Raw genomic sequence first — 24,548 nt, 5'->3', positions numbered from 1 at the left:
GCTGACTCTCAGCAGGTGTAGGAATATGCTGTGCGCTACAGGTAGAAATGGGCTGGGAGGCAAGGACCAACTAAGCTCCAGAACCAGAAAAAGAGGGTCAGGGCCAAGCCTTTGAGCATGCAGCGCTTATTGGTTGTGCTGGCAAAAACATCCAACCACTCAGTAGACTGCAGAGTTGGAACTAGCTATCTTCCCACCAAGACATCAAGAAAATTTCTTGAATCCTCAGCAAAGTTACCATCCAAAATTTAAATTGAAGACCAGGGGATTTCATTGTCTACCCCAGACCAAGCAGTCCATCAAGTACACAGTGGGTGTTTAAACATTGGGGTTGGCCAAAAAGTTTGTTTGGGTTTTTCCATAAGATCTTATAATAATTAGATTATTGATATAATCTAATAATTGTTGGATGGATGGATGGATGGATGGGTGGATGGATCGATGGGTGGATGGATAGATGGATGGATGGATGGGTAGAAGACCCTCCCCATAGAAAGTGGTTTTCAAGACTTCCTAATCTGGTAGTCAATCTGACAAAACACGATAAGCTAAATTCCTAATTCCACCCACTGTACCTCATAGATCTTATACAATAAATGCTTATTATTTAGATATTAAAAGTTTTTTCACAGGTCCATTGCAGCAACCTCATGTCTTTCACAGGGCTCTTTAGGTCTTTCACAGGGTATGATTCTGTTAAATTGGGGTACTGCTATCACTTGCAAGAGCATCTTTTGTTCTTCGTGCTTCCTTCAAGAATTGCACAGAAGGTAAACTGCCCGGTTGGCCATCCCTGGGCAGACTACTTGACCTCGTCCTGGTGTCCACTTTCCTTCTAGTTTCCATCTAGTTCCAGAATTTTCCCAGTACAGTGGGCACTGGACAAGTCCTAAGTGACTCTAAAGCCACAGACCCCAAATATGATCCCAGCTATGTACACTCGACCCCCTGCCAGCTCACCAAAGCTAACATGGCCTCTCAGGGCCAACAGGAGGGGAGTCTATCATCTGGCTATTTGCCTTCCAGTTTTTTATTGCATTCTACAAACACAGGGACCCACAAAGTAGTATCCAGCATTGGAACTGAGGCTGAGCTGGTCTTTAAGTGTGGGGCCTCTCCAGATCTCATGAACAATGGCAGAGGTCCTCCTGCAAAGGGATAGATCAAGGACTAGGAAGGAGAGTAAAGGGAAAGGCAACATAGAAGTCAGGGAGCTGTGAGTTTGAGTCTTGTCTCTGTTTCACAGCAGCTGTGTGACTTTGGATGAGTTACTTAACCTCTCTGGATCTGTTTCCTCTTTCGTAAAACGAGAATAAATTACACCTGCCTCACAGGTTGTGGTGATGAGGTAATGCGTGTAAAGTACTGAAGAGCGTGCCTAACACGTAGCAAACATCGCGTGACTGACCGAAAGGGGAGAAGCATCAGGAGAAGAGCCAGGGTCATCGAGAAGGTAAAGCAGAGGGAGCTTTGAATGGGCAAAATTTGCAGTAAATAGAATAGAGTTGGGGGTAAACAGAGAAAGTAAAGGGCAGAAATTATAAGGAAACGTTTCCTAAATAGACTTTCCAGAGCGGGGACAGGATCGAGGGATCCCTGGGTGGCCTGGTTTTCCTAGCTCGCAGATCCTGCCAAGGTCTTTGGATCGGGCATTCCAGAAAATTCGAGAAATTTCTCACTTCACGCTTAAAGAATTACCAGGCCCTTCTTCCTCTTAATTTTCCAAGGAATTTGTGTCATCTTTGTTTAGTCACCTGTGATCTTGCAGTTTTCGCAGCTCATTCAACCGTAATCCTTTGAGCAAACAGGTGAAGGGGAAAGGACAATGAAAGCTTTGCCTGGGTGCCGTCTTGCAGCCTCCCTCTGCTGCCTGGGAGGAGCAGGTTAGCACAGCTGGTTCTGCACACGAGCTGTGGTGGAGGGTTGCATCCAGCCTGTGCAGAGGCCACCTTCCCTGCCTGGCCACGTGGTCCTCCCTGTTTAGTAAGGGAGGCTGTACCTCTCCACTGGGAGGAGGGCGGGGGGTAGGGAAGCTCGCCTACCTGGACACTCCTCGTTGCTGCAGACCCACTCGCTGTTTCGGCAAATGCTGTTGGGGAGAGAAGCACGGGTTAGGGGTGGGTCTGCAAACGCAGGCATCTGTGAACGGATTTAGAGAGGGCACCGCCCACCCACCGCACAGCCCCCGGAGAGGGGTCGGGGAGAAGAAAGGCGCTCACGACAGAGGGCGCTTCATGAGGCTGAAGGTGTACAGGACGGGGCTTGGGCCACAGAGGAATCATGGAGACAGTGCCAAGGGGAAGAAACCCCGACAGACAGATAGAAGAAGAGAGAAACCTAGGGGCTCTACCCAGGCACCAAGCAGTCAAATTCCTACCCTTCCAACACACACACGCACACAGAGCTGGTGGAAGACCGGAAGGGCAGGCTGCTGACAGGGGTAACACCCTGGTCTGCACTGGGCAGTTCTCAAGACTCCTGGAAGCCTGCCCCAGTAGGGAAAGGTAGCCAGAGAAGAGGCCTGGAGGCGTTCTCATCTCCCCGTCCTCATCCCCCCCACCCCACCCCCGGCGTGCAGGGGACAGGCAGAGCCAATCCAGGGAACACCCAGAGGGGCTTCTGGAGGAAATGGCTTGAGCAAAGCAGGGGCAAAGCAGGGTCACTTAGTGAAGCATAGCTGGGGCTGCGGGGTGGGGGGGGGGGCGGGGCGGGGAGGTTATGCTAGAGATGTTGTTTGCACCTAAAGGGGCCTTCCTCCACCGGAATCCTCCAGGCAGACGTGTATATAATCCTTTCTCCCCATTATCCACCTCCACCCCCTCCACGCCCTTCCCCAAACCACCCCCAGCCCAGGCCAGGTTCTGTGCCACCTGCCGGTGCCCGAACTGCCCCTGCTGGCCCAGCTGCCCCTCCCACAGCCCCTGGTGGCTCCCCCAAACCACACTGCTCAGCCCCAATTACCAGGTGTTGCAGTCTCGCAAGAGCAAGGCACCTGGAGGGTACCGCTTCCCAGAATGCACACAGGAACACTCGGCACTTTCCACGCAGCGGCCTTCATCAAGGAGCTGTCCCTCTGGGTCAAGGGCATCAAGGCAAAGACTCAAACTTGTCATCATTATTACTCATCTCACAACCACAGAAGCCCCCGAGGTGATCATCACGGGCTCAGAGCTTCTTGCAAGGAAGCTCAAAGGACTCGTTCTGCGATGCTGATCTTTCACAGTTTGCAGTCAGAGGGAGGGGAGCTATTTATCTCCACTCTAGTGATGAAGAAACTGGGGAAAGAGTTTTGTTCAAGGCCTTCCAGTAGAGAAGCCATGAGTCTAGGCTGAAGGCTTCTTCCAGGAAGCTCAAAGAACTTGTGCTCTGTTAATCTTTCACAGCAATGCACTGGGAGAGGGGGAAGATTATTCATCTCCATCCTATTAGATGAAGACATGGAGACAAGTGTTTTGTTCAAGGTCCTCCAGTAAAGCAGTCGTGAGTCAAAACACACAGGACTCACTGTCAGTAACTCACCAGAACTTTTCATCAAAGCTCACAAGGTCTCTCCTGAGAAAGACTTCCGCGTGCAAAGCTCTTTTTCAGCTGAGCTCACATGGCAAACCCAGGAAACAGTTTAGACTATCTTTCTTCCAGACCATCCCCTGACACTTAACCAAGAAAACACTGCAGCTCAGATAGGGCCACGTGCTCCCCAAATAAAGTCACTGTTGGAACCCAAACCGTCCTTCTATTCCCCAGACACATGTGATTTCATGGATACAGTACAACAGGAAAACATAAATTAAAAATAAATACCAGCTCGATCCTGATCACTCTGTACAAAGACTTTTAAAAAATAAATAAAAGGTCTCCGATTTCGGCAACGGGGAACAAACACAAGCGGCCTTCATCTGGCTTCCCCAAGCCAAGGGCACTGGTGAGGTCTCGGGTTTGTAAATAAAGTGGGAAGTCTGTTACCAGGGCAGCTGCAGCCATCCACGCACTGCTGCTGACACACTTCATTGATGTGCAGGCTCTGGCAGGTTCTGGGGCAGGGGGACACGCACTCCTTGTACTCCATCCCCGCGGGGCAGTCTGGTCCTGAAATGGAAAACTCGGAAGTCTCCCCGGAGCTATTCCCCTCCAGGGCAGTATCTCACAAGCCTCGCGATGCTCAGAGCCCCTGTTCCCCTTTTGTCTGCCCCACCCCCATCTGTCTTCAGGGACCCAGGGGCCATCTCCACCTCAGTGGCACCCCAAAGGCCAACGTCACCCCCAAGGCCACCCCGCCGACCACTCCTGCCCTGAAGGAGCATCTTCCATCTTGTGGGGCCTGACTCAGCAGGGTCACCTGGGACCACCATTTCTACCCTCGGTCATCTGATCTCCATGAACAACTAGTGGACATTTTTTGGGTTCTCTCTGCTCTGTCCCTTTTGCCTAAAACCCCCTCAGGGTGATACCAAATGCCTCTGGGCTGAAAATGCAAGGCCCCCAAGGCCAAGCCAGGGGTAAATGGTGTCCTGCATCCCATCCCTCCTCTGAGGGCTCCTCTTCCTCAAGAAATTGGGCCCAATCAGACGCCCCAACCAACACCGGGCGCACAGCCTCACATCCACTCCCCGCACAGGGAATGTTTGTTCCCCTCTGTGTCCACCGAGCAGCAGAAGGGCCCTCACCTAAGCCTCCACCCCGCCGCTAGACCCAGCCCCTCCTGGACAAGGCCTGCTCTCCTCTCTCTCTCCACCCACTGCTGACTGACGCTCAGGCTGAAGGACCAGAAGGGCCAGAGCATCCTGGCATCCCAAATCACTTCTCTTCCAAGATACCTCAGGCATCTCTCCACCCTACCTTCAAAGACCCAAAAGAAAAGCCCCTCCCCCTTCCAGAGCAGAACACATCTGCTAATAGCCACCCTCCTCACGCCCCCACAGCAAAGATGAAAAGCTCTAATTTATAAGCTGAAAAACACAAACTGAAAGGCATGCGTGTAGTGTAAATATTTGGGCTGCTCCCCTGCACGATCAGATCAGCCCGTGTGATCTGTGGGAAGTCTGAGGGGGAGAGGAGGCTGCCTGCAAGGCAGACTGGAGAAGCTCCTACTTAATCACCATAATTTGGGGGTGGTGACAATGACAGTGACTAGGGACCCAGGAGATTAGAGGGGGAGGGGGAGAGATGGTGAGCACCAGATGGAGGAGAGAAGGGATTAAATGAAAGGGAGGAACTTGAGAAAAGCCTGCCAGGATCCCAAGATCACCCGGGGACACTTTGGCCATTGCCCTGCTCCCGGTCAGTTCATACATTAACTGCTGAGATTCTACAGTTTTTGAGTCCAGGGGATTGATTTCCTCATGGGGAAAGCAAGGGAGGGGAGGAGTGAGAACAGAGGCAGGAGAAGCAATTCAGGGATTCTTAGGGGGCCTTTCAAGCCTCCTTGAAGCCATTAAGGGGGGGGACTCGCTCTGTTATAAGGAGACAGAGGGCAGGAGCTGGGTGGGAACTGGTCCCCAGGACGTGAGTCTTGGCAGGCACTGGCTGGTTGGGGTGTGACAGGCTGAACACTTGTGGAGTGACACTCTGGACGGACACCGCTCACTCCAGCCGGTGGGGGTCCCGTTGCTGACTCACGGCACGCGCTGTGGTCCATCCAGCCGTACAGCAGCATCCCCTGCTGGGCGCAGGCCCGGGCGTACTCCAGGAGTGCAGGGCAGTGGCACTGCAGGCCCTGGGCACACGTGCACAGCATCCTCTCACACAGGGCCGTGAAAGGCTCGGGGTCCACCAGGGGGTGGCAGCGGGCGAACACCGAGGCACTCTTCAGAAGCTGGCACTGCTCCCACAGGCCCTGCGGGAGGGAGAGGCCACCTAAGCGAGCCCGCCACCCCACGTGGCCTGGCATCCCCTGACCTTGGTGCTTGGAGACCCGTCCTGCCCAGAAACCCAAGCACACTCGCTCACACCTAGAAGGTGCTTGTCAACATCTGTCCAATGAAACAGTCCAGCGGTCAGTGGAACACTGTTGGACCCCTGCTCGGTAGGGTGTCCTGAGACCAGGGCAACCTCCTGGACTGAGCCCTGGAAATGCAGAGGCCAGAGCTCTGACCTGCACTTGCAGGCAGCGTCCTCTGAAGGGAAAGAGCAGAGAGAGACGCGTAAAAGGAGCTGAACTTGAACTTCTCAGGAGGCCGAGTGGCTCAGAGTCCAGGAAGGCCAGTCAGCATCTGCTCCGCACCCACCGGGTCACCTCGCCTCCCTGACCCTGGTTCCTCCACCACAGACGAGGAGGTGGGACAAGGAGTTTTATAAAGTAGAGCTTCCCAGGCTTCATCCTCAGAGATTTAAACTCGGTGTGTCGGGGATGGAGTTGAGCAAACCTTCCGCAGATGGTTCCTGGGAGCAGGCCGGACCCGTTCCCATCAGCAAAAACATGCCAGGACTTTACAGAGTGGGCCAGGGGCACGGCCAGGCTAGGGATATTCCTGGGTTTTATCACTTTGTTGACAACCTCAGCCCCATAACGCAGGCAGGTTTGGAACTGTTCTCACTGACGACTCCCGGACACGTTAGCACAAACACCCCTCCCTGTATGTCGTACTTGTGAGCATCTCTGTGTTCCGTGTTTCCGTAATTTAAATGCACACCTTTTCCACAAGTTAACACCTCTGCAATCGGGGCGCATCTTACAGTCAATATCACGCTTTGTCTTAGATTTGACTCAACGTAGTATTGTTGCCATAAAGTGATCCCCACTGGTGCACAATTCCATTCCTGCATACACATGCCTCCAAGTGAATGGAAGTCAGCTGTTGGTGAAAGGACTTCAGCGAAAATGAAAGGAGTGTGAGAGCATCTGAAGGAAAGGCTGAGCCCTGGAGGGTAAGTCAGAGCAAATCGACGTTCCTAAAGGGGACCATGAAAAAGAGGAAAGAAGTGACCAGTTTTAAGGAAAGGAAAATCCACTCTGCTCAAACTGTACAAAGGATGGTCAGAGCAAAACTGTGTAAAAGAAGAACCAGGAGCCAGGCTGGTGGCCTCATCAGGAGGAATGGAAATCTGACCCAGTGCTTCTCACCACCCAGGAGAACCACCCAGGGAAGCACCAGGGCCAGCTGGCCCAAGCAGTTGGGTGTAGTTGGTTCCCTCTGCACCTCAGAAAAGCAGCAGCCGCATGGACTGCTTAATTGTAAAGCTGCAGCATCAGGCAGGCTTGTGGGCAGGACAATGAGCACCTCTCCCTCCCTCCATGACCCCAACCCTTCTGAGCTAGCTCCCTGTGTGGACGGGAAAACGCCAAGGCTTAAGCCCACTTCTGGCACTGCCTGGTGGTAGGGCGTGGGGATGGAGGCAAACCTCGCCCCTCATTGGAGACGGGTGTCCTAGAGTAAGAGGAGAACACTAACTACAGACACTGCCTCGCGGGTGGACACACGGAGCCTGGCGCCAAGCAAACAGCCAATGAACAAAGGCAGCTGCCATGGGTCCCAAGTCCCTGAGGCCTCAGGTGATGACAAGCATCCTTCCATTCACCACCTGAGTGCTTCACACGGGGAAACAGGTTTCTGAAGACTGCCAGGGAGAGTCCCACCTTGGACTCATTGTGACTTCACAGCTCCAGGCCCAGCTCCTGCCTCTTTTACGTGCTGGCTGTGAGACCTGGGCTGCTTACTTAACCCCACCTCCTCTGTGGATGGGACAATAATAACAGTGCCTTCAGTCTGGAAAGACTGAAGTGAAGACTGAATGGAATAATGCATGTAAAAGGTTAGCCTAAGAAATGGTGACCCCCGTACCATCATTGGCATTGTCATGGATATTCTGGCCACCAGAGGGAGCCCTTCCACAGTCCTTCCCACCATCAGGCTTAGCTTCAGAACCGTGAGCAGGTCACCAGCAGGACAGAAGGGCATCTTTGTCCCTTTGCCCACCTCCATCTGCCTGGGTTGTACAGGGATGAATGGTTGCCACAGCAACACTATCAATTCACTAGTATTTTGGGAGCTCCCTGGTGAACAGAGGGCTGCTCTCATTGATCTTTCATTTGGGGGAGTCACACTCCTCCAGAACAAAGTGGGTTTCTTTCCAGTGGGGGGCTGGGGGAGGAACCCACTCTTCTTTCTAATGGGCAGGTCTAAAAATCTCCATTATCACTGGCAAGTGAGACTCAGGAAAGGAGGCTAAGGGCTGTATCTGGTTCTTTCCACTCTGTCACACTGCCTGGCCCATCAGAAATGCCACTCAGAAAGTGAGGTCACTGGACTCTTAAAGGGCAGCTGAGGGCACCCCCAGGAGGGCCAGGTGCTTGGGCTCTTGCCCAGCTCTTGTCCCCACACAATTTGGAAACAGAGAAAAGCCCCCGAAGGCAACTCCATGGGGTTTATCTAGCGATTGCTGCCATCACCGGGGCTGTAGGACAGTGGCTTAGAGCAGTCCCGCAGGCACAGGGACCAGGCACCTCAGTGGACACAGAACAAGCCAGACGAAGGAAGAGACCCAGGAGACCAGGTGCCCCCTCCTCCTCCCAGGGCTGGGGGAGGGAGGCAGAGTCCAGCGAGGCCCGTCTCCAGCTGGCCCACCTTTGTCTTTTCCCTGCTTAAAGGAAAAGTGGGAACAGTACTCCAGCACATTTCCCCGGAAGTCCCTGGAGGTATTAAATGGTTTACAGAAAGCCTTAGCAAGAAGGGTGATTTCTGATCACTTGCCTGTGGGATGGGAGTGGATTTCTGCAGACACAGCCACCTCCCTTAGAACAATTCCCATGGCCTCGACCATTTGCACCTGAAATCTGTCGATGATTTCTTTCTCAGACAAAAGGTAAAGTCTGTCTTTCCATCCTTCCTCTGGTTAGCCCTGGCCTGAGCTCTGTCACTAGGGTGACCACAGTGTGAAGGCCAGGGAGGACTTCCAGACATCCACCAGCCCCAGCAGCCCATCTGGCCTTACCCTGCAGTGGCAGACAGCAGCACACCTAGCCTGACATCTCTGCCTCCCAGGCTTTCCTGATACACAACAGGTAACCCTGCTAGGCCAGGCCACGTCCCGAGACAGGACATCTCCATGGACACAAGTCCAAGATGGAGCTATGGTGTCCTTGCAGAGCCAGTGGAGAGACATGGACCAGTAGGAGGTGACCAAGCCTCTGCTCAGCAAGCATTGGCTGTGTGGTCAATAGAAAAGGCAAGTCTAAGTCCTACCCCAGCTTGGAGGGCAAAGTTTCAGCACATGAGGGAGGCAGGGAGGCCTGGCCTTCACGGTCTGAGCCCAGCCTCCCTCTCTGGCTCACCCCTCCTCCACGTCCCACATTACTGATGGTTTTCTGAACATACCCCAATGTCTTGTTCAATTTCTTGCACACCTACTATGTGTTGTGGGCATACTACGTGTTGTAGGTACTGTGGCAGGCAAGGCCCACAGACTCAGTCCCGGACTTCGATGCTCCCACAGGCCTCTAGGTGCATCTTCTCTTGTCTCCATTTCTGGGGCCGTCTCCCCCATCTCCCTGCAGGCTTTTCAAAGACAGGAGTGTATTCCCAAGACGCACAATAGTAGGAAATTAGAAAATGCTGGATCTACAGTCGTGAACACAACAATGAGAAAGTCATACCCTCCAGTTCTCAGGGAGCTTTCAATCTACTTGCACCTGGTGTTTCCACAGGAAAGGTTTACATAACAGCCTGAAGACCCTGAAGATGTAATCTCAATTTAAGGCTGTCTTTTCAACGGTGCGGCCAGGAAGGAACCTGCAGCCGGGATAGCAGGGAAGGATGCACAGTCTGAACCTCGCTCTGGACGCTACACAGGATTAGGTTTCAGGTCACACCAGGCAAGGCCGACAGCCAGGTTCAGGCAGGAGGAGAAACAGAGTAATTAGGGTCGAGTCAAACCCAATGTTGCCTACAGACACCCCAGGAAAGAAAGGCACAGTTGTTCCTGGGACACTGTTCTCATAGGTCAGTAGCCTCAGCTTCTCTTAGCAGCTAGTTCTGGCCCCTGTCATATTCCCAAGCTTATAGACTCTCCTTGAATCAGTTTCTATTTTCTTCTAAGCTCGTGCCTCCAGACCCTTTGTTTGTAACATCCGGAGTAGAGCACTCGGAGGTACCTTCTCTGATTCATCCCAGGCCAGTCCATTCACTCAGAGGTTTGGTGAGCAGGCCTGGGTTCCCATGCCTGGAACCCAAGCCATGCACGACGTAGGCATGTCTCTGTGACCCCTCATCCACGGGAGCTGGCACAGTCAAGCTCGGCAGTGTTGGGTGGGCTATGCGGACACAAGCTCCTGGGTAGCTGGGCAGCTTCTCACCACCCACCCAAGGCCACTGCCCTAGAGAACCCCCAGCCGGACAGCCCTCCAAACAGTCTCCGCCCATCTCCCTGCTTCAAGGACGGGCAGACCAAACGCCTCCTCCCCTCCATGGTGGTCTGCACTCTCCATCACCCAACAAGTAAAGCTGTTTCAGAGATCACCACGTCACCTGCTCCCAAACATGGGCCCTTCAGAGGCCTGAAGACCCCTTCAAAGAACACAAACCTCAGAGAAAGTCTGAATACAGCCTTGCAGATTTGGAAACTGAGGCAAGGAGAGAGTAAAGAATTCAGTAGGTCAACACGTCTCAAAGATCAGCTCCCTGGTCCAGAAAGCCCATACAGACTCCCAAGATTCTTTCAAGGATTCACGAGGTCAAAACCGTTTTCATAATAACACTAAGATGTTATCTGACCTTTACGCTCTCATTCTTTCACAAATGCACAGTGGAATTTTCCAAAGGCTACATGATGTGTGGTATCACAACAGGCCCACTGTGGACAGGGATGTGAGAACCCAGCTGATTTCTCTCAAGCCAGACAGTAATGAGATTTGTAAAACTGTGAAACAATGCCATTCTTCTCCCCAAAACTTTATTTTCGGTCTGGAATTTTTAGCTATTTTTATTCAAAAGATGGTCTTCATGTTAAATATAATGTTTCTTATTTTTAAATGAATCGATATGTTTTAAATTTTCCATTTGCATATCTAACATGGCAAATATCAACAGACAGAAGCCACATAAACAACGATTCTTTGAGGTCCTCAATCACTTTTTAGAATGTAAAGGGACCCTTGGTGGATTTAGTTTGCTAATGGCTGTCGTGGTGAAGGAGCCACCGAGCTGGGTCGCCGAGCTGGATTCATACCCTGATTCCATCCAGGTCAGGCTCCTGCTGAGGCCGGAGATAGATGGCCCCAGGCTGAACAGCTGGAGTTTGTCCCCTGTGGACAGAAACTCCAAAGTAGCAGGAGGGAGGCAAAGCTAAGCCCTGCCCAGATAAGAGACCACATATTCCTCATTCTCAAGGCCAAGGAAAACCTCCCAACCACACATGCCCAGAAAGGCTCCTTGGAGGTCAAAGAGGGAGGGGGCACCGCCCCATAGTAAGTGATGTCAACCTACCCACAGGCCTCCTCACTAGAATCCATCTCAGCTAAGAGATGCGTGCACACACAGGCGGGAGGACCCTGAGATAAACCAAATACGGACTCAGCAGGCAAAACAAGATGATTGGCCGAAGAAACCCAGGAGAAATGCCCCATAAAAGTGATTCAAATTGCCACGAGGGCACGACTCTCTCTCCGAGTCTGCCCGCATGTCCGTCCACACATACAGTACGCTTTTTCCTCCTAATAAACACTTTCCTTGCTTTACTACTTTCCATCTCTATGTGGAAATTCATTTCTGCACAGCTGACGGGCCAGGGCCTTGTCACTGGCCACTGGTCCCTGGTGGTCTAGTGGCCAGGATTCAGTGCTCTCACTGCCGCAGCCTGACTTCAGTCTCTGGCTGGGAACGGAAACCCTGCTTTAAGCCGCTGCAGGCAGAGGCCACCTGAGATCACGGCCACCCAGCCACAGTTTGCCTGGTTTTCCCCACCCCTGATGCACCCACCTTCCCCACCTTGTTTCCCATCAAGCAGATTAGAAGACAGTGGATGGAGTGCAGGTTTTAGATGCACCAGCCCCGTCATTCACAAAATGTGTGGCTTCAGGAAAATGATTTCCCCTCTGCACCTTTATGTCTTCACCCTTAAAAGAGGGAGGTTGTGGAAGAGATTGAAAATTGTCTAGGATCTATCCCTCCCTTCTCTCTTAGTCAGAAAACCTTTGGTTGTCAACCTTCCCCTGGGCACATGGCCACTGGGAATAAAGATCCCATTTCTCAGCCTCCCTTGCAGCTGGGAGTGGCCATAAGACTAAGCTTTGCCCCTCCCAGGACACAACCAGGACGGTCGTGTGCAACTCCCCTGAAGCAGCCTCCAAAGGAGGGATGCTTCTTTCAACACTTCTCTTCCTACTGCTGGAATGTCATCATGATGCCTGACACTTAAGCTGCCATTTTGGGCCATGAGGCTGAGGCTAACAGAGAAAAGAGACAGAAGGACCCTTCACCCCAACACCATGGCATCCGTACTGGCATCCCACCCTGAACTCCTTGACAACGACAGAGAAACACACTTCTACACTGTGTAAGCTGTTTCTACTTCAGGTGTCCCAGCACTGCAGGACCTAGTCCTAACACACACAGACAGCAAAGCCTGCCTTAGACTTTGCTGCAAAACAAAACTAAATGACGTTACACAGGGAGGGCAATCAAGTGCTTGTAAATCTTATCATTGGCCTGCTGTCAATACTAGCCAAACAGCTCGAAAATGGCTTCTCCTCAGCTCTCTGCTAAACCATCCTGGCAGGGAGACCAAAGAGGATCCGCTAATTCACTTCCAGCATCTCCCTGGCTCTGATGCCTGGCATCAGCTACTCCCGTCTTCCTGCATCTCTCGTCTGTGGTGCCAGAGGCTGGCGAGAGAGCGCCAGCCCAGCTCCATCAAGCCATGACCTCACCCTGCCTGGGTGGGTGTGCAGACCCAATTGGAGCCCAGCTTAATCACATTTTCAGTTCATTAGAGAAAACCAGGCCTCCTCCCTGGAGATGCCAAGCCCGTTCAAGGGAGAGGGAGAGAAAAGAAGCACACCTCCCCAGGGGCAGATGGGGGCGGGGGCGGGGGCGGGGCGGGGGAGGGGGGGAGGGAGGGAAAGAAAACAGCACCAAGAGATCTGGAGCTTAGCTATTGTGTTGGTTCCCAAACAGCTGACAAAAGAGAAGGGAGGAGGGCATTCCTAGGTCTAAAGTGAACAAAGAAAGGGGAGGCTAATATATAAAGTGCAAGATTGTTCAGCCAGGCCCTGGGGTGGGTGTCCTGAGACTGCCCCTGGGGGAGGTCTGGAGGCGCCTGGATCTGAACTGGTCCAAAGTAGTGGGTTCAGGAATTCACCCCCTCTCCGTGGCAGGGCACAGTTTCTCATTGGTCAGCCTGCAAGGATGGGTGGGGGAGGGTTGCTGATTCTATTTATAAATTCTGCCTGGCCTGGAATTCCCACCCACATTCCAAGATCTTGAAAAGACCCCATGAAACTGGCTGATAGATTTCCACTAAATGGAGGGTTTTTGTGGAGTTGGACATTCCTCTCTCTGAGATAGTTGCAGTACAGCCCTCGTGAGAAGTAGGGTAACTGAATATGTCACTGAAGTCCCCAGTGCCAAGGGAGATAGCCACAGAGCCCTCCAAAGGGCCCCTTCTCCCCCTCCGCCCTGTTCTCCTGGGCAGCATCTGAGCAGGGATGAGGGCAAGACCAGCTGGCTGGGAGGACAGGGCCAAGTACCAGCCCCAGGTTCCCACTTTGGGTCTTGTCCAAGCTCTGGGGATGGAACCATTCCACCCATCCTGCTCCTAGTCAGGAAGGATAATCAGCTCTGTGATAAGAGCTCTGTCCTCGCCAGGGGGAAGAGTAAGGGAAAGAAAGCCACTTAGGAAATGTTTCGTGGGAGGATTTTGAGGCTGCTGGGTTAGGGAGGCATTTGCATCTTGTTAATTTGATGGAGATCTTGAAACCCGATGGCAACTGCAATCTCTGCTATGAGGCTAGACCCCCAAGGGCAGAGTGGCCAAGGTCACTGTCCCCCTCAAAGCCCACAGGATCACCGCCCCTTCTGCTGCCCTGCACTTGGGTGGGTTGAGGGGATTTGCTTGAAAGGAAAAGGGTGTTTATTCCGTCAGTGTCAGGCAGAGCTCTGTTTGTCTTCAGAGCGGAGACTGAGCTGTAGAGCAGGGGCGCAACCACACGAGGACACAGCAAAGCAAGCGACACCAGAGCCTGTGCCCTGGATTCTTGGATTTCAGCAAAGCACCCAAAATAAATCTTCACTTCTTAGCTTACGGATGACTTACAGAGCAGTTCTCACGGTGCAAAAAGGGGAGTGTGTGTGTGTGTGTGCGTGCATATGTGTATATGTGTATGTGTGTGTATCTGTGTATGTGTGTGTGTATCTGTGTGTATGTGTGTGTATCTATGTATCTGTGTGTGTGTGTATCTGTGTGTATGTGTTTGTATGTGTATGTGTGTATGTGTGTGTGTACTTGTGTTTAAACCCCAACTCGGATGTAAGCAACACTGGGACACAGTGGGTGGGCACCAGCTGTAGAACCAGGTAAGGTCACCTGACAACTAGCTCCTCTGGGGCTCCTGGGTTACAAGGCTCTCTTCTTGAGATTTACTGACCTTCCCCGGACCAGACTCTCCAATCACAATTGGTCTGTGAATCACAACTATTCTACCAAACAAACAAACATAACAAAATTCTTCCCAATCTCCAAGAAAAGTCTATTCCAGGCCAGTCACCCAATGAAGTGAATGGAGGAGGCCGGGAGAGGAAACTAGGATGCCAGGAGTGGGTGCGGCCAGTGAGCCCCCAGCTCTGCAGGGCACTCAGCCCCTCCCCTGCCGAATCACCTCACTCCAGGCCTGTGAGCTTCCTTCCAGGGCGACTGTGAGCAGAAACAGGAGAAAGAGCTGGGTACGAAATTTGCCACTAAAAGTCCTGGGCAATATTTCATGAGGATGTGTAGAGCAAATTGCGTTGTCCCCAACAGAATGGGTACTCCATGTGCCTCTTTGTGCTTGGAGGGGACATGTTACCATCATTCAAAGTAAACATGAGTATTTACAAATGTTAGCTCCAGTAGGGACAGGTGACTTCCTGGGGGGAAGAGGAATTACAGGTGAACAGCAGCCTCTTTCAGAGGAGGAGGAGAGGGGGAGAAAAATGTTCAGACATGAACAGCAAAAGAACAAAAGGAATAAGGATTGTGTTCACCAAATAAACACCAAATTCAGATCCAGTGGAAAACAAGGAAACCTGGGACTGTCAGGTAACTGATGGGAGTACAATTGGACGGGAAGTCCTGAATGAGATTTGGAGAAACCAGACTGCAAGGATCTTGCTTCTCCAGTATTCAAGGGCACCAAGGGAGGGCTTCATCTTCAACTGGGGACAGAAGAAAGGCGAGACTTCTCAGGGAGCCAAGAAGGGCTACATAGGGCTGAGCTCTGCATGAGGGCTGGAAAGAGCCTGGCAAGGATGCCTCAGAGACTTGACTCTTAAAGCCCAGGTTACAGCACCACCTGCCTATCTGGATATAGTTTGTGAGGTGCATTCATGCAGTGGGCAGGGGGCTGGACTAAAAGCTTCTCGAATCTCATCTCACTCTGAGTTATGATGAGTCTGAGATTCCTAACATTGATGAAAAGAAAGACAAGTCACCTTGAGAATCAACTCTGAGGAGAGTATGGAGAGAACTCAATGGGCCAGAAGCAGGAAAGTGTAAGCAGCTTTTTTCAGGAAGAGCTCTCTGCAGGAGGTCCCTTTTGTCTTGTCACATTAGCAAAGCTATATTTTAACCACCCTCCAACCCAAGCACACCTTTCAAATCTTTTGATCACACAATACTTTGCCTAACCTCTTGGTTCTTTCCTTAGATCAAAGAAATAGAAATGAAGAATAAGTCATTAACAGGAGACCAATCTTTTCCCCAGCTTCCCTTTCAGTAATCTCCCGAACAAACTGTGTGAACAATATAGCATCTCAGAGAAAGATCACAAGGAGTCGACAAGCCTGCACCCAGTAGGAGACGGCAATGAATCTGACCCTCTATCTCAATGATTCACTGAAAATTCTTCCCCTTTTTCCCTTTAAAAACTGGAGTTCGGTAACATGAGTAGCCTCATATTCAGATGCCAGTGACAGAAGCAGGAGATGGCTCTCCACTCTGAAGAAGGTGATCCTAAGGAGGAGCAGGGCTGCATCGACTACACCTCCCAGTGGAAGCGAGGCCCAGGTCATGGCCACTGAGTATAGTTCTGCAGGTCAGACAGGGTGGTGGCAGCACACCAAAGGCTACCGTTCCCATGACAGACATCATACAGATGCACGTGTGTTCTAGGTACATTTGTAATGTTTACTACGCTGATTTCCCAGCAGGTGATGGTAAAGCATCATCAGAAAGAGGTGCCTTTTTGCTAATTAGAAAGAGCATTGCATGGACCAGCTGCAACCCACATCCAGCCTCCTGCAGCCATGGGCTTCATGCTGCAGATGGGACTGCAGGACAAAAACAAGATCCCTGTATAAGGTTCAGCCCTTGCTGACATTCCCCAGACTGACAGAATTTAATTTTTTTTTAAGTGACCTAAGGGTCTTTCTAAAACATTCCTTGTGTAGTAGAGCTACCAGCAAATTAACACCAACTATTTGAGCATCTATAGCTTGTAGCTTTTCCTTACTAGGTCTGCACCCTAAGTCCCAGCCTCCAGCAGTCCTGCCCTCTGAAAAGCTGAATAAAACTTCAAATCTGCGTGCAAACAAGCCATTATCTGTCCCAGTAGAGAAGCTCCGGGTTTTGTTGGCATAACAAGGAAACATTCATCCCCCGGGTATGAGTAATATGACCTGGCTCTCAGAATAAGCTGACTCCTTGTTGCCACCTTACAGAGACAGAAAGCTCCAAAGAAGTGGGAGAATAGATTCTGGCGGCTCAAGGAGAGCTTTTCAGTCAGTACCGTCTGCCCCACGGAACATCTTGCCACTGCATACGGCTCTTGAAGCCACAATGGCAAATCTTTGTAAATAATGCCATTTACCAGTCCGGACTTCTGAACCCAGGAGTCTCGCGGGACTAAGCAGGCTGTGGACAATTCCAGAGATCACATTAATCACCTCCCAGGAGATGTCTTTGTGTTTCCCAGCCAATGAGGACGCCCCGCTCGTGGGCAAACACAGCCTGACTGGCTGAGACGAAGCCCCGCCTCTCTTCTCAGGTAAACAACCTGAAACAGGAGTCCGGAGCTAGAAGGAGCTTGTGCCTTGGGAGGTCTGAGTGTTTGGGGGCCTTGGCCCAGCACTAAGAACTTGGTAACCAATTTCTTAAGCTGCTCCCAGGACACTGGTTAGTAAGAACTTTAAGGCACCCAGGAGACAAAGTGAGTAGCGAGTGTACAGCTGGAGCCTCCAAAGACACCTGGGAGACAAAGGAGGCCTCTCTGGGTTCTCGCCCCACTTCCCCCGCCCCCGCCCTCTTTGTCTCCTGGAGACAAAGTGCCCGGCTCCCTCCTCTACCCGGTCCTTGTATCAGGTTCCCCATTTGAAAATCCTGTCTTCACCTCCCACTTCTTCGGGGTAAATGAGAGTATTCCTTTGTATACGAGAGTATTCCTTTGTCCTTTGCCTGTGTTTGCCAAATAACGTGAGACAAAGCCCACATCCTTGGTATCAGAGGTACCTACAGTGCCCCGCGCCCAGCTCACAAACTAACCTCCCCTCTTCCCACCCTTCACAACAACCCTGCAATCCTACGCCTGCCTAGAGAACACTGAAAAGGGCAGGAGACTGCGAACCACCAGCCAACTATGGAAGTGTACGTTTGGAAATAAAAGAAAGAGATGATAAAATCCCTTCCCCGCCCCTGTCCTCGCCACACGGAGCTCCTGGAGTACCCTGAATCTGAAATTCGCCTGGGGTACAAGCAGCTCCAGAAGAAAAGCTGGCATTTGCACTTTCCCACGCCTCCATGTCCGTGTGTTTAGGCACCTTGCTTTCCTTCTAACCCCAGGCTGTGCTCAGCTCCCCCCCGCAAAAGATCGGAGTTATATCTGGAAGGAGAGAGGAACGAAAGAATGAATTTTGATCTTATGCTTAAAGCACCTCGTGTGCTTGGCCTGCTTCTCCCACTCCTGCTCTCAAAGTGCTGCCCCTGCAGGGGCAAACATAGACCCAACAGTAATAATAATAACAATAACAATAATAATAACAGCCGAGCCCCACGGGGCTAAGCACTCCACACGCGTTCTCCTATCCTTACAGCCGCCCCACGGAGCAGGGGCTGGTCCTATGCCTGTGTTACAAATGTGGAAGCTGAGGCCTGGTGAAGGCAAGTGTCTTGCCCAGAGTTACAAAGCCAGGAAGTGGCCCAGGGATGGGAAACACTGAAGGAACTACAAGGACAAGCATCGCTACTTCAAAGTTTTCCTGGAAAGAAGAGGAAACTACCCCCTTCCCCAGGAAAATACCCTCCCCCCCTCCGGGGTTAGAACGCTGCCTCTGTCCCTTGCCAGCACTGGGCTACGTTCCAGGTGACAGAGATTCTGGACGAGCTGGAAAACCTAGCACGACTGAAACGCTGGAAGCCCAGGAAGAAGGAGCATTAGGAATGTACTTTTCGATACACTGGAAATTGTGTTTACTGTCTAGGCAGCTGGATTGAGCAGAGCCGAGAGCATGTTCCTGGGCCTGACGTACCCCTAGGTGCAGAAGATCAAATTTTTCCGTGAAAATAAAAAGACTGGGTAACTAATAATGAAGCTTTCTCACGATAACGTGGAGGGTGTGTGTGTGTGTGTGTGTGTGTGTGTGTGTGTGTGTGTGTGTTAGTTATTTAGCGTCTGGAGTAGGAGAAGGCTGGAGTTTCTCTGCTTACATGCAGATTTGTTCTACAAATGAAGGATTCGGGGTTATGACTGTGGGAGTGTCCCAATCCCTAGATAAACTACACCACCTAATTTACATCCATCCATCGAATATTTACTGAGACTTATTATCAACCATCTCTTAGCCCAATCCAGGGAAACACACAATCCAAGAGTTTTAGAGCTGAAAGGAACTTAAAGATTCATGGAGCCCAACTCCTGAAGGAAAACACAAGGGTGGAAATCACTTGGGCAGCCTGAGATGGTGCAGGCAGAACAGCAGAGGGGAGAGGAGGCGAGCAGGGTGTGAATTCTGACTCCGCAATGCTAGCTGGTGACTTAGGGCAGCTCCTTAACCACCACCACCACCTGTCACGTCCCCCCCCCCCCAGTAAGCACCCCTCAACCCTCCCACACCCCCCACCCCACTCTGGTTTCCTCATCGCCCTGCAGAACCACACAGGTCCAGGCGAGGGGCTTATCTGGCCTTTCACGTCCCATCATGGTGGTGGCCCTGGGGGTAAGCAGGGGCCGCCTTCTCCCTGCACGACTGTGGGTTGGAACAGCGTGGTTGCTCCCTGGATGGGAGGCAGGGAGGTCACGCTGACAAGCAGCGGGGGATGTTGGATGCGGTATAGATGCCCTTCAGAGCAGAAGGACTCACCCACCAGAAGCTGAGGGTGTCGGCTGCTGGGGCCTCACAGCTGAGTCACTCTGCAGGCACTCCCCTCAGTCCAGGGGAGCCGCTCTGCCTCTTCACCCAGAGGCAGCCTGCACCCAGTGACCGATGGGCCAGTGTGGGCCTCCCTGCCCCATGGGGCCACCCCAGCTTTCACAGCTCCTTGAAGGACCAGCTGAGGCCTCAGTCGTAACTATACAGTGTCCAGCTTCTCCCCCTGCCCAGCCCTGCCTCTCTCACTCCCCGAGAGCCTCCCCTGCCCACAAACCTCCGTTTCCAGGGAACCTGACTCACAACACCTCCAAGGAACCCATTCCCCAGACTGTAAATCTCAGCGCAGCCGGGACAGGACATCTATGTGCTGACGAGGGCTCAGCTGCATCCCAGGGCCATGCTGCTTCCTCCTCCCTCAGCCCAGCAGCCTGACCCCAAAGGCAGAGAGGGGGTCATCCATTGAGGGAGGTCTTTCCCCACCTAAAGCGTCATCCTCCCAACACCCCATACACAGAAGCACAAAGGCCATCTCCACCTGCAGGAGGAGGAGACGGTGCAGTCCTGCCCACTCCCTCCCACCCAGATCCCCTTCTCTCCAAGTGGGATCACAAAGGGTAACCCCGAAGGGGAAAGAGATGCTAAGTACGGGGAGAAGCAGGGCCATGTAGGGAGGGGTAGGAGGAGCCACCACCTCCTCTGAGTCTCCAGACAGAAGCACACAGACGAGGAGGCCGTGTGACCACAGAGGCAGCGAGTGGGGAGATGTGGCCACAAGCCAAGGAGCCCCACAAGCTGCCAGGAGCTGCAAGGGGCAAGAGGGGACTCTCCCCTAGCGCCTCCGGGGGGGGGCCCACCCTGCAGACACCTTGAAACCAAATTCAGACGTCTGGCCTCCAGAACCGCGAGAATACATTTCTGTCACTGTAAGCCACTGGGTTTGAGATAATTTGCTACCCCAGCCTCAGGAAACTATTACAACATCCCAGCTGGTGGCATCAGGTCCTGCCCCTCCCCTCCCTCCAGCTTTCCTCCCTCCCCTCTGCTTTCCTCCCTCCCCTGTCCAAATGTAAAGTAACCCCCTTCCTGCTGATGCTCTGGTGAGACCTTGCGGCCTTGCCTCTCACTTGTGCTTTATAACAACCACTTATTGGGCCCTTAAAAAGGAATGGTTTTCTACCGCAGAATTTCAGACAGGTGGCAAGTGATGATGGTGGTATTTGGGGCTGAGAGGGGGGTGGAATGTAAAACAGAAAAGTATAGTCACTCTCTGTACCAATTCATTCTGCACCAGGCCCATCTCTAGAGTTCAAGGCCAAGGACAGTATCAGGATTAGAGTCAGCCTGACTCTAGCCACAGCTGGTTTTCAGCAGGAACGGGGCCCATGGGACACTGAGCAGCCGGTGGGCCCACTCCTCCCCTGGATGGAGGACCTGCGACCGGATGTCGTTCTGGCTCTTGACTCCAGAAGTCCCGCACCACCCAGACCATGTCCAGCCTGGGAGGACCCACCTTCTGCAGCTCGGAGGAGACGTTGCATGAGCTGCTGGGAGGGGATGCCCGCTGGCACCGCTGTTCCCCACTGCTCAGGGCCCAGGAGTTGGCAAAGTCGTAGGGGTCCGAGGTCAAGGTCCCTGTGGAGATAGTTTCAGGAGGATGAAGACACAGTCATGAGACCCAGGACTTCTAAGTGAGATCTCTAGGTCTGTTGTCACCTGAATCAACTCTCTTTAGATTCCAACATCGGCATCTGGGGCGGGGGTACCCCAGCATTAACGCTCAGGGCACGGGCACTCTGGCTTGGCCACCGTCTGGTGGGGGGCAGCGGGACAGATGGGCGCAGTGAGGAAGATGCCAGGAAAGGAGATGAGGAACAAGCCCACCCACTCGCACTTCTCAGGCCTTTGCTCGCCTTCCTCCCTCTGTGTGGAATGTTCTCTACCCCCTTATCACCCTGACTATTGCCACTCATTCTTGGAGATGCAGCCCTGGAACCACTTCCTCCAGGAAGCCCTTCTGAACTAGCTCGACCCTCTGTCTCCCTCCTCAGCCTGGCTGGGTGCCTCCTCAGCACCCTGGCCATCCCTCTATCAAAGTCCTTTTCGTCTTCTGTGTCAATATCCTTTTCGCTTATATTCACCCCTCATTCAATTGTGAGCTCCATAATTCATGGCACGGGCTATGCCTCTTTTTTTTTTTTTTTTTTTGATAGGTAAGAAGTGGATTTATTTAGACAGAGTGTGGGTCATCTCAAAAAGTGAGAAAGCCCAGGCTGTGCCTCTTATCTCTAAACTCTTATCTGCTGCTAAATGGTGGATACTCGACATATTTTTGAGGAATGAAGTTAAGGATGTGGCATGACCTAAGCATCCCCATCACTGCATCCCCCGTGCTCTCACAGCATCTGTGCCTTGGTACTCATAGCAGTCACGCTCCCATCAGCTACCCACAAGAGACTGTGACGGCCTTCCGGGCCTGCCCGGCCTAGTGCCGAGTCAGTGCCAAATTGCACTGCTGCCTCTTCACTGCAAAGGGACTTAGTGGAACAGCAGGGCAAGCAGTCCCTCTGCATAGCCAGGTCTGGAAGAGTGAAGCACACTTCAAGGTCAAATCATGCACTTGGAAATAGGAAAGGAACTATCCCTGGAAAAAGAAAAGAAAAGCAGGACGTTGGAAGTATAGTGAGTTGGCCTTTGGGCTGTGGTGAGCAGGAAAAATGCCCCCAAAGATATGTTCACTTCCTAGTTCCCAGAACCTGTGAGCATTATACGGCAAAACATGTGATTGAATAAAGGATTGTGAGAGGAGGAGCTTATCTTGGATTTGCTGAGTGGGCCCTAAATGTAATCACACGTCTCCTTAAAAGAGAGGGGCAGGGACTTCCCTGGTGGTCCAGTAGTTAGGACTTCACCTTCCAATGCAGGGGGTGTGGGGTCGATCCCTGGTCAGGAAGCTAAGACCCCACATGCCTTACAGCCAAAACAAAGGAAAAAAAACATAAAACAGAGGCAATAGCCTAACAAATTCAATAAAAACTTTAAAATGGTCCATATCAAAAAAGAAAAAAAATCCTAACAAAGAAAGAGAGAGAGGGGGGCAGAGGGAGATCAGACAGAGACACACAGAGAGAGGGTGATGTGCAGAGAGAGCAGAGATTAAAATGATGCAGCCACAAGTCAAGGATGACCATACTTCCTCCAGATTCTCCCCAGAGCCTCTGGAGGAAGTATGGTCCTGTCATCACCTTGATTTTGGACTTCTGGCCTCCTAGAATTGTGAGAGAATAAATTTCTGTTGTTTTAAGCCACCAAGCTTGTGGTAAATTGTTGGCAGCCACAGGAAACTAATACATGGAGAAGCCAAAGGGAATGCACTTAAATCTGTGGAGTTTCTACTGTGTGCCAGGCATTGTGATAGGTGTTCTCTGGGTTCTTAGTCACCACACCACACAGGCTTGCCCAGCTTCTAATACACCATCTCAAGGAAGAGGCGGAGAAGAGGCTTTGTGCTGGGTGAGGAAAACCAAGAGAGAATCAAGATCCCTGGTCTGGTCTCAGCTCTCCTTCAATCAAACTTTGCGATCTTGGGCTGATCCCATAATCTTCTGAGCCTGATTCCTCATATGTGAAATGATGGGTTAGACTAGAGGACCTCTTGATTCTTTCCATCCCTGACCTTTTAGGAAGTGAAACCCTATGGCCTAATTCTGAAGTGAGGCATAAGGATGTCTAATAGATGGAATTACAATTCATCTCGCTTACAAAAAAATCTCTGAGAGCCAGAGTTAAAGCCAGCCAAACAGACTCCCATGATGTCAGGAAGCAAGGTTAACTCTCAAGTCTTTGCCAACCAAAAAAACAAAACCCACAGTCCTCTGTGGGTGATTTCCAAAATATCACCAGAGCCCCTCAATAAGCACCACCTTCTCCCTAGTAACATAGGTCCCGTTTTTAGTTTTGTTTTCTTTTTTGTTTTTGTTAGGTGTTTTGCTTTGTTTTGTTTTCTGTTTTTGTTTTTATTTTGCCACACCATGCAGCATGTGGGATCTTAGTTCCACAACCAAAGGTCAACGCCCCTTGCAGTGGAAGTGTGGAGTCTTAACCACTGGACCGCCATGGAAGTCCCTAGTTAGTTGGGTTTTTTTTTTAATTTAAGTATAGTTGATTTGCAGTGTTTCAAGTGTACAACAAGGTGATTCAGTTATACATACATATATATGCTTTTTCAGATTCTTTTCCATTATAGGTTATTACAAGATATTGAATATATCTTGTGCTATACAGTAGGTCCTTGTTGTTTATCTATTTTTTATATAGTAGTGTGTATCTGTTAATCCCAAACCATTTTTAGTTTTTTAAAACTTAAAGCCTGGGGAAAGAAAAGGCATCTTAGGGCTGGGACTTCCATTTCTGGCAGTACAGCAGATTAGAAAAATCTGAAAACTGTGCCACTGAAAGGACAAATATCCTGTTGAATCTGTGCTTAATCCCATTAAAAAAATAGAAGGAGTTACAAGGGACAAAAAAGAAGGAAGAGAAGGAAAGGAGGAATCGAAGAAAGAAAGTTCAAAAATAAGTAAAGAAAGTTTTAGAGCTGGCAAATATAACTTAATGTTCTGACTACAGGGCATTAGAGTGACGGTGGCAATCTTGCCAACCAAGGGGCTTGGGTTTTAACAGCTCCATGGAGATGGGAGAAAATGAGTCTTGGGTATGCATGATGTAGGGAGATGGGCTTAGACCCCTTTGTGAAGCTGGAAGTCTTGAAGGACTACCCCTTCCAAGAGAAAGGTGACAAGAAAAAAATCCATTATGAGAAGCAGGAAAATAATATGGAAGTTTATTTTCTTCCTCTGCACTCTGGATAGGAGGGGAAACATCTCCTCTGAGAATTTATAGTTGTGGGAAAGTCCTCATGTAGCCTTGAGATTCCAATTTATACTTTTTGGTGAGATTCGGTCACTCTATGTGGAAAAATTAGCATGAAACCCTTCTAAAGATGAGCTTACAATCCAAAATAATGAAACATAGACAACAATCTACTTTCTACCAGCAGACATAAAG

At 51.2% G+C, this 24,548-nt stretch overlaps 1 protein-coding gene across 3 annotated transcripts in view; it reads right to left on the bottom strand.

Moving 5' to 3' along the window:
- VWF (von Willebrand factor) overlaps positions 1 to 24,548 on the bottom strand; it is a 130,755-nt gene that overhangs the window by 91,693 nt on the left and 14,514 nt on the right. For all 3 annotated transcript variants that reach the window (XM_057702124.1, XM_057702122.1, XM_057702123.1), the window contains 5 exons: positions 20,998 to 21,119; positions 5,617 to 5,833; positions 3,964 to 4,086; positions 2,962 to 3,073; positions 2,043 to 2,089 (listed from right to left, as the gene is read on the bottom strand). In XM_057702124.1, the coding sequence (XP_057558107.1) occupies positions 2,043 to 2,089; positions 2,962 to 3,073; positions 3,964 to 4,086; positions 5,617 to 5,833; positions 20,998 to 21,119 (621 nt within the window). The remainder of the gene's footprint in view (positions 1 to 2,042; positions 2,090 to 2,961; positions 3,074 to 3,963; positions 4,087 to 5,616; positions 5,834 to 20,997; positions 21,120 to 24,548) is intronic.

This window comes from Hippopotamus amphibius, chromosome 12 (genome assembly GCF_030028045.1).
Source record: "Hippopotamus amphibius kiboko isolate mHipAmp2 chromosome 12, mHipAmp2.hap2, whole genome shotgun sequence".
Lineage (NCBI taxonomy): Eukaryota > Metazoa > Chordata > Mammalia > Artiodactyla > Hippopotamidae > Hippopotamus > Hippopotamus amphibius.
Note: the sequence above shows the minus strand (reverse complement) of the source record. Positions and strands in the feature narration are given on the sequence as shown.